General features: G+C 33.3%; 1 protein-coding gene across 1 annotated transcript; it reads left to right on the plus strand.

Annotated features, from left to right (window-relative positions):
• The first annotated feature begins 1,910 nt into the window (after positions 1-1,910).
• On the plus strand, positions 1,911-2,381 carry LOC139859459 (uncharacterized). The gene has a single exon (XM_071848247.1). The coding sequence runs from the start codon at positions 1,911-1,913 to the stop codon at positions 2,379-2,381; it is 471 nt and encodes a 156-aa protein (XP_071704348.1).
• The last annotated feature ends 8,667 nt before the right edge of the window (positions 2,382-11,048 follow it).

The raw sequence follows: 11,048 nt of genomic DNA on the forward strand, positions 1-11,048 counted from the left end.
AAACGAAAACAACATTAAGCAGTAGCAGGTTGGTGAGGAGATTTCGAATGGAAATAGAAAGGAAGGAAAAAGAAAAAAAAAAGAAAAAAAGAAACGCAACAGTCGAACATCAAAAGTTGCAGGTATTGTGGGTTTTGTTGAGTGGTTGTTTACAGCTGTTGGAGAAACAGAAACCAGACGTAGCAGCAATAGTTATGGGCGTTGAGGTGTCAGTTGTGATGAGGAAAGTGGTAGCTCGATGGTGGTAATGATCGTATATCAGACCTGAAGTGAGCAACGATAGTTGTAGTTTGGTTTTACCCAAACCGAAACCGTAAATAGAAAACTAGTACTTGGTGGGTGATGGAATAACCAGAAAACAAAAGCAGGTATATAAGTAATGTGTTCAATTTGCGATGTATGTATGTAATTGTGTATATGGGTGGTTTGATGGTAATTTAATATTGTATTTTGTGTGTGTCAAACAAGAAGATTGGTGATTCTTTGTTACGTATAGAAGAGAGAGGATGAGAGAGAGAGGATGGCGATATGGTGGTTTAGTGGCATGGGTGGTCAAACTAGTAAACACGTATAGCAACAAAGTAACGAGTATTTTTGGTGGTGGTGATTGAAGATGGTCTAGGGTGGCGGTGTTTGTTGAAGAAGGAGAGGGTGGTGATTTTAAATCTATAATCTATGTATATAAATATAAGAGATAGATAGATATAGGATAATATATCTAGATTTAGATTCGATAGATAGATGAGTGAAACAGAAAGGTGCAAAGTTAAAATAATAAAATAATATAAGCAGCCTCAAATTTTGGATTACTATATGTCGACATAATAACACGGGTACACAAAAAGCAAACTGATTGATTTGAGCATATTTCACCAAATTAACTATCTTTATAATTTATTTTTAATTAATATTAACAATTAAAAAAAATATTTATTATTAATAATAATAATACTTTTAACATTAATAATAATAATTATAATTATCATAATAATAATAATAATATAATAAATTAATATTAATACATAATTATTTTCATTAAAATGAAATTTTATAATTTTCCACATATAATATTTATAAATTATTTATATTACAATATTCATCTAACCACTTATTTATTTCAATTCATTATATTCATATATTTATTTATTTACACATAATTGTTCGTGAATCGTCAGGCATAGTCAAAGGTCTGATGATCTCATAAAATAGTTCCAACATTTTGAGACGCGGTTTAATAGGCTTTGCTTATCGTATCGAAATCATATAAAGATTAAGTTTAAATTTAGTCGAAAATTCCAGGGTCATCACAGTTTGATTGTTTGAATGCGATTAATGTGAGTTAGTCAGGTTTGGATGATTGAATTATAACTTATCGAGTATTTAATCGGCTTTAATTGAGAGAATAACTCACATCATTAGTGAATCATCTGAGTGAACACTGCGTTGTGCATCTGGTTATTTGTTTTATTTATTTTTGCATTATTAGTGTATTAAACCCCCATTTTACAACATAAATCTTCAGAATAATTATTAGTCTTAAAATCTTAAACGCTGCTCCATGTGAACGAATTCGTAATTTTATTATAATAAGATTAGGTGTGTTTTACGCACATCAAATTTTTGGCGCCGCTGCTGGGGAGCGGTGTGTCTTAGGATTTTACAAGCTTTTGGTTATTCGATCCTTTCGTGGAAACTTGTTTTCACGGAAGTTACTTTTCGTATTTTTATTTTCAGTTTTACGCTTTGGTTTTGTGGTGTTGTGAACGCAGATTAGGTACTTATAACTCTGGAACCTTCTAGAGTTTATCATATACGCAGCAAAGCTAAAGTTGAGCAAGAAATCGCCAAAAGTTTCTCAGTTTTACATTTTTTATATTCCGGATTTTAAGTATATTAAGGAAGAGGTTAAGATGGGTGAACCAGCGAGAGGTCAATCCATGGAAACTTTGATGAAAGCCACGAGGGCTGGTAATAGACATGCAATTACCCAACCAGCAGTCGATAAAGATTTTAAGGTTAAAGGGCAGATTTTAAATATGATCACTCACCAGTACCAGTTCAGGGGTACGCCGAAAGAGGATGCATTCGAGCATCTTCGAAACTTCAAAAGCATCTGTATTTTGTTCAAGATTGCCCAAGTTACAAATACTATTATCTATTTGAGGGTCTTTCCTTGGTCTTTAAAAGACGATGCTAAGGACTGGCTAGAATCATTGCCCGAGGGTGAAATTGACAGTTGGACGGTTATGGAAGACAGATTTTTGCAGCTTTTCTTTCCAGCTTCTAAGGCTGCTAAATTACAGAGTGACATAAATCACTTTGTACAGAAGTCAAATGAAACACTTTATGATGCTTGGACACGGTTTGGTAAAATGCTTTAAAATTGTCCTCAACAAGGGTTGAACAATTTTAATAAGGTCCAAATTTTCTATAAGTGTGTTAATGTGTCGACAAAGAAGGAAATCGATATTGCTGCAGGTGGTTCTTTGATGAAAAAGACTCCGGATGAAGCTTACAACATCATCTCTGAAACAGCTACGCACTTATATGATTAGCACCAAGAGATGGATGTTTCTCGATCATCTCCTATTGCTTGTACCGAAACTAGTGATGAACTCGCTTCAATTAGAGCACAACTAGCAACTGTTAAAAGACAAATAGAATCGATGACTAAGGAGATGCATGCTATAAGGGTTGGTTGTAAATTATGTCAGAGACCACATCTTACAAAGGATTGTAATCAGACATCTATGGAAGAGCAGATGAATTACTTGGGTAATCAATACAATAATCAGTACTAAGGAGGTAGTTCGGGTTATCAAAGGAACGGACCATCGGGGTTCGTTAATCGAAATCAAAATCAGTCGTATGTTGATAAGGGTCCTTCATTAGAGGAGTTATTGCGGGGTTTTATAATAAAGAGGGATGAAAGTATATCGGCTTTGAGGCAAGATAGTGAATCGACAAAACAACAAGTGAGAAGTCAACATGCCTCGATATAGAATTTGAAATGAGATGTGGGGCGTATAACTTAATCGCTAACGGAGATATCACCGGGTGCTCTCCCTTCTAATACGCAAGCTAATTCGAATGTCAATGGGCCACCCATAATAACCACCGAAATGATGTGAAGAATAAAGAGCCTCAAGTTTCTAATTATTTGCAAGTTAATGCTATTTCTGGTGTTGAGGGTTGTGGTTCCGATGAGGTTATTCTGACTTATACTTATAATGGTGTAGACTGTTGGATTCGAGTTAGTGATATAACTCCCGCGTATGGTATGGTAATTATTTGATGAGTTTGATGACGGAAAATTCTTCTAGTTCGGGTAATCAAGAGTCAGAAGTTAACAGTGTGGAGACTACCGAGTCTCTTGAGTTTAGTATAAACAATGTTAGTGAAATTGAAGTGGAAGAGGAGGTGAAACCTTCACTTAAATTGAAAGTTTACAAGCCTCTCATTCCATATCCAAAGGCTATTCAATCCAAGCAACCATAGGACACTGTTTGTAATTCTATTAATACTAATGATAATATTTGTACGCATGTACCTTTGGTTGATGTTCTTGCAGGTATGCCCAATTATGGGAAATTTTTAAAAGATTTAATGGCAAAGAAGGGTGAGCATGAGCAGGTAACCTCCGCATTTCTTGAAGCGGAATGTGCTACTATTTTGGAAAAGAGTGATATGCCACCAAAGTTAGGTGATCCCGGGCCATTCATAGTGCCCTGTAGAATTGATGACTCTAAAATTTTTAGGTGTTTAACTGATTCAGGTACGAGTATCAATCCTATGCCGTTGTCTATTTATTCACGTTTGTGTTTAAATGAACTTAAGTTGACTAATACTGGAGTTAGGTTGGTTAACCAGTCAATTAGTAAACCCATAGGGATTGCTGAAAATTTGGTGGTTAAGGTAGGTGAATTAGAGTTTCTAGCAGACTTTGTAGTTGTTGATATGCCGAAAGATAAAGTTGTGCCGATTGTGTTAGGTAGACCATTTTTAGCAACTGCAGGTGCACTCACTGACTGGAGAACTTGTAAATTAATTTTAAGGGATAGGGGTAAAACCTTAAGCTTTCAGACTAAGTTTAGTGTTAAACGACCCCCCCACACCTATAGATTCTGTGAATGTAATTACTAGTGTTGAAACTGAAGCTAGTAAACCGAATAAATATGGAGGAATGGTAGAGGAAAAGCTTGTTAATACGCCCAAGGATAGTGTTATTGATAAATCCATGAGAAAGTTGTATAATCGGGTTAGGTATTCAATGTCTGAGAAAGATGAGCATGTTAGGAACAGATTGGTGTCAAATCTTTCTAGAAAGGAAAAGGTTAGGAAGTTGATCAAGGAGTCAAAGATAGCAGATGTTTGGCTATTAAATGCGATTGGGTATAGGAATTCGATTAAAGGTTCCGATGGGTTGGAGGATGGAACCGCATACCATCCGGACATCAGTTGAGAAGGAATAGGAGTCAAATGCGCGACTCCGGAATTAACATCGCACAACCTTGTAAAGTTTTAAGCAATTCTTTTCATTTATATTGCATTCATTTTAAAACCATAAAACCCATCAAAATGATAAAAAAAAAATTAAAAAAAAATAAAGCTGGTGACTGGATCGCGGCCAGAACATAGGGTATCGCTACCGCGATATATTTACAGAAATTAGAGTTTCAGGAACAAGCTCGATTGCGACCGGGATACACCAGATTTCGGCCGCGATTCAGGTGTCCGAAAAAACTGGTACCAGATACAAGGTTGATCGCGACCGGGATTACTTCAGCTCCAGACCAAAATGCGTTTTTCCTTTTATATGCTCTTTGTTTGAGAGTATTTTTTATTTCTTTGGTTTATAATTCGGATAACTGTATTTGATATTCTTAAACTATGTACTTGGATAATTTGATGAGGCGTTTCGGTACCGCGGCGGTACCACCCCATCATTTGCATGCGTGGTTTTTATGTTATTCGCAGCTTATGATGTTTTGCATGCTGTTAATTTTCAAAGACTAGCATTAATTTCAGCGACTTATATTGCATTTGATGATTATTGTGTGATTGATGTTCGAGTGGATGCCGATGTTCTTATGCTGGCAGTAAGTTCAGCTCTATCCTGCACCGTCTCTCCATGATCTTCGAATCTAAAAATCTGGGTTTCTTTTTATTTTTCCTTTTTCACTATTGTCCTCTCGAATTTATCTTTGATTATCAGATTTCATGTAAATAAGGGCATTACATGATCTTAAGTGTGGGGGAAGATAAATCCTCGCGGACATTTGTCGCCAATTTGAAAATTTTATGAACTTTTTGAGTAAGTTTTTGTTAAAGATAAGGAAGCAAAGTCTTCCAGGATTTTAAAAATTCAAATTGTAGGATGATTCAAGTCCATCCATAAAGGAAGTTGAGTCTTTTGAATGCCCGTCTTACTTGGTGTAGGAGACTTCCTAATCTACATCATTTCATACTGACATTAGTTAATGTATCATTTCACGATGTATTACACTGATGTATCGTACTGTGGGAAGAGGAGCCTCGAGCTTCAACATGTGATCTCTTCTTAATGAAGAGCAATGGCTTTGTGTTAGTGTTGCTAGACAACACACGCCATGGTCAAAAACCATGGTAACCTTTTTAAAATACGGGAATGTAGTATCTGCTTCCTACATTTTCTTAAAACTAGCATAAAAGCTAGATGCGTGGGAAGTGGGGTCCAAGGACCTTAAATAAAATTAATCAAGTGTTTAAACACTTCCGGGAGAATCGAGTCCTCCCATGTTGTTTTTAGGAAGTAAAGTCTTCCGAAACTTGTAAGTAAATTCTTGCAAGTTAAGTTGAGTCTCAAAAGACCATTGCTTGAAAGTAAAGTCTTTCAGGTGTCGTGCAATAGACCCCCCGAAATATTTACACCCAAGGTAAGTTGTCTTCCCATCGCCTTCGAATCGGGAGGTAGTTCATCCTAGATGATATACTGGGTTGGCAGTTACCCGTGCGGCTGTCCCAAAACCGGGATGGCTTTGAAAGCATATAGCCTTTAAACCTATAAAATACCAGGAAAACTTGTTTTGTGTAGAAACTTTACTTGTTTTCCCGTTCTTAAAATATAAAAATGGTTTTCTAAAGGTCATGTTTTCCGCAAGGCCAAATTTTTCTTGGTTCCGCACGTAGTGTTCTTGATTCGGGGTATTGAAGCTTTTGGGTAATCACGATTTCGATTTTGGAATATTATATTTGATTGAAGACTTGAACCTTGCACTTGTATTTGAAGACTACACGATATGGAATTATTGCTTTTGAAGGTGATATCGGTATGTCTTGATTCTATAATTTTTGAAGACTTGTCCAAGTATGTTTGTTTCCACATTTGTTGATATTATCTGAAGATAGACTTGCTTGAGGACAAGCAAGGTTTAAGTGTGAGGGATTTGATATCGCTCCAATTACACATATATTATATCGCGATATCGGGTATTTATTGTTATTTATTTGCGAAGACTTGAAGACTTTTGCGGGTATTTGAGAGAAAATGATGACTTTATCTTGAGAGGTCTTTGGTTTAATGTTTTGGTTGGTTTCGGCAAAATCTTAGCTTCATATAAGCTGAAAATAAGATTAAATACGAGAAAAAATGAAAAATTGCTGAAGGGGTGCGAATCGCGGTCACGATAGAGGTAATTGCGGCCGTGATTCATTAACAGAACATGTGTTTTCTAAAGCTGAGCTCATTCAGGTGGCAACTCCCCTATTTCGGTCGCGATCCGCCTATTGCGGCCGTGATACGGGGTCGGTTTGCTGAATTTTATGTTACACTATAAATAGAAGGGGTTTTACCCCAAATTAGGTTATGCAGCTTTTATCTACGACTATCAGAGGTTTAGAGGTGTGACGACCCGAAAATTTCCGATCAAATTTAAACTTAATCTTTGTATAAATAATGTTTCTGACACGATAAGCAAAGTCTATAAAGTTGAATCTCAAAATTTTTGAACTAATTTTATATATTCAATTACCCTTCGACCACTCTCGACGATTCACGAAACATTAATTATATATATATATATATATATATATATATATATATATATATATATATATATATATATATATATATATATATATATATATATATATATATATATATATATATATATATATATATATATCTGTATGTGTGTGTGTGTGTGTATGTGTGTGTGTAATAAATTAAGAAATGTTAATAAAACATTAAACGATATGATTGATATGAAAATAATGAAATACATTATGATTTAGAAACATTAACGAAATGTTAAACGTATAACGTTATACTTATGTGTTTTAGATAAATATCTAAGTAATAAAATGTGATATGTAAGATGTGTTTTAAAACTTTAAGATTAATAAAAATATTATTAACTTTTAATATAAGGATATATAAGAGGTTTCAAATTTATTTAGTAATCAACGAGAACACATTCGTTTGATATTAGACTATGATTAGACAAAGTTAAATACGAAGATTCGAAGACGTATAACCAACACGTTCAAATGTACAGATTATACACTCCTGAATGATAATATATATGTTTTATAACGTGGTAAAATATAATATAAACTTAAATTTAAAATGATTTGTTATAAAGACTTAATATATTATTAAATGTATTTTAATAAATAACGAGAAGGTAATTTAAAGAAGCAAATGACCAAAACACTCAAACGTACAAGATACACTTCGGGTAATATAGTTATTAGTAATGTAAGTCTATATTTTGACAAAGGTACGAGTCACGAAACGTAGAATGCAAGTTATTAAAGCATACAAAGTAACGTTCGAAAAACCGGAACCAGGACATAAGTCGGGCATAAACGTCCAAGTCATCGGAGCTAAATTTGTAAGTCACCTATACACGTGAATATAATATAATATATATGTAATTAATATAAATTATATAAATTATACATATATTATAAAAATATGTCGACGAACTATCAAACAAATACAATGTGAGCTGTAATTTAGTCCCATGCGATCGCATGGGAATGTGTCTAGTAAGCCATGCGATCGCATGGCTGTTGGTTCCAGCAAATGTCTATAAAACGAATTCGATTTCATTCCAGTTTCATTCACTCAATTTACTTCGTATCATTTAAATTATTTATATTATTATTATTATTATTATTATTATTATTATTATTATTATTATTATTATTATTATTATTATTATTATTATTATTATTATTATTATTATTATTAAGATTAATATTATTATTAATCTTATTATTATTAGTAGTATTAGTATTATTATTATTTATACATAAAATACTACGACGAGGTTCTGCTCGCATGTTTTCAAAACGGGTTTTTCGAGTGGGATAGAGCTAAGGAAATTATGAGTTATAGCTACGGAGGTTATGGGTATTACTTGGGGGTTATGATCATGAGTCAAAGGTCAACCTAGCGTTTATCATCTCCGTTGCATCTACGTACTTTCCTACAATATTGAATCACAATATTGATACGTTGAGATCAACGATTACTTTGCATTCCGAGTTTCGGTCACATTTCGGTGAATAAATTTATGTGCTGCTAAGGCGAGTTTCATTTGCTCCCTTTTTACTTGCTTTTGCAATCTATATTTTTGGGCTGAGAATACATGCACTTTATTTTAAACGCAATGGACACAAGTACATACTTAATTTTACAATGAGTTTGAACCAATAATCCCGTAGCTTTGGTAATTAGTAACTGGCGGTTATAAGAACTGGTGGGCGGAGTAGTTATATATGGATCCATATGAAATGTCCCGTTCTTATTGATTAAAAACGTTCCATATTAATTGATTTCGTTGCGAGGTTTTGACCTCTATATGAGACGTTTTTTAAAGACTGCATTCATTTTAAAACAAACCATAACCTTTATTTCATCAATAAAGGTTTAAAAAGCTTTACGTAGATTATCAAATAATGATAATCTAAAATATCCTGTTTACACACGACTATTACATAATGGTTTACAATACAAATATGTTACAACGAAATAAGTTTCTTGAATACAGTTTTTACACAATATCATACAAGCATGGACTCCAAATCTTGTCCTTATTTAAGTATGCGACAGCGGAAGCTCTTAATAATCACCTGAGAATAAACATGCTTAAAACGTCAACAAAAATGTTGGTGAGTTATAGGTTTAACCTATATATATCAAATCGTAACAATAGACCACAATATTTCATATTTCAATATACATCCCATACATAGTGATAAAAATCATTCATATGGTGAACACCTGGTAACCGACATTAACAAGATGCATATATAGGAATATCCCCATCATTCCGGGACACCCTTCGGATATGATATAAATTTCGAAGTACTAAAGCATCCGGTACTTTGGATGGGGTTTGTTAGGCCCAATAGATCTATCTTTAGGATTCACGTCAATTAGGGTGTCTGTTCCCTAATTCTTAGATTACCAGACTTAATAAAAAAGGGCATATTCGATTTCGATAATTCAACCATAGAATGTAGTTTCACGTACTTGTGTCTATTTTGTAAATCATTTATAAAACCGACATGTATTCTCATCCCAAAAATATTAGATTTTAAAAGTGGGACTATAACTCACTTTCACTGATTTTTACTTCGTCGGGAAGTAAGACTTGGCCACTGGTCGATTCACGAACCTATAACAAATATGTACATATATATCAAAGTATGTTCGAAATATATTTACGACACTTTTAATACATTTTGATGTTTTAAGTTTATTAAGTCAGCTGTCCTCGTTAGTAACCTACAACTAGTTGTCCACAGTTAGATGTACAGAAATAAATCGATATATATATTATCTTGAATCAATCCAGGACCCAGTGTATATACGTCTCAGGCTAGATCACAACTCAAAGTATATATATTTTTGGAATCAACCTCAACCCTGTATAGCTAACTCCAACATTACTGCATATAGAGTGTCTATGGTTGTTCCAAATAATATATATATATGGGTCGATATGATATGTCAAAACATTTACATACGTGTCTATGGTATCCCAAGATTACATAATATATTAGAATACATGTATAATACAATATAAGTTAGCTAGGATATGATTTGTATAGAATTGTTAATATTTCCAGTAGCTACAAAAATAAAAAAAATAACCAATCTTGTTTTACCCATAACTTCTTTATTTTAAATCCGTTTTGAGTGAATCAAATTGCTATGGTTTCATATTGAACTTTATTTTATGAATCTAAACAGAAAAAGTATAGGTTTATAGTCAGAAATATAAGTTACAAGTCATTTTTGTAAGAGGTAGTAATTTCAGTCGAAAGAACGACGTCTTGATGACCATTTTGAAAAACATAATTCCACTTTGAGTTTAACCATGATTTTTGGATATAGTTTTATGTTCATAAGAAAAATCATTTTCCCAGAAGAACAACTTTTAAATCAAAGTTTATCATAGTTTTTAATTATCAAACCCAAAACAGCCCGCGGTGTTACTACGACGGCGTATGTCCAGTTTTACGGTGTTTTTCGTGTTTTCTAGGTTTTAAATCATTAAGTTAGCATATCATATAGATATATAAAATGTGATTAGTTGATTTTAAAAGTCAAGTTAGAAGGATTAACTTTTATTTGCGAACAAGTTTAGAATTAACTAAACTATGTTCTAGTGATTTCAAGTTTAAACCTTCGAATAAGATAGCTTTATATGTATGAATCGAATGATGTTATGAACATAATTACTACCTAAAGTTTTGTGGATAAACCTGGAAAATTGAAAAATGGATCTAGCTTCAGAGGGTCTTGGATGGCTTGAAAGTTCTTGAAGTAGAATCATGACACGAAAACAAGTTCAAGTAAGATTTCCACTCGAAATAAGATTGTTATAGTTATAGAAATTGAATCAAAGTTTGAATATGAGTATTACCTTATATTATAAAGATATCTTACTGTAAATAAGAAAGATTTCTTGAGGTTGGATGATCACTCTACAAGATTGGAAGTAAGCTAGCAAACTTGAAAGTATTCTTGATTTTATGAAACTAGAACTTGT

This window comes from Rutidosis leptorrhynchoides, chromosome 7 (genome assembly GCF_046630445.1).
Source record: "Rutidosis leptorrhynchoides isolate AG116_Rl617_1_P2 chromosome 7, CSIRO_AGI_Rlap_v1, whole genome shotgun sequence".
NCBI classification, from domain to species: domain Eukaryota; kingdom Viridiplantae; phylum Streptophyta; class Magnoliopsida; order Asterales; family Asteraceae; genus Rutidosis; species Rutidosis leptorrhynchoides.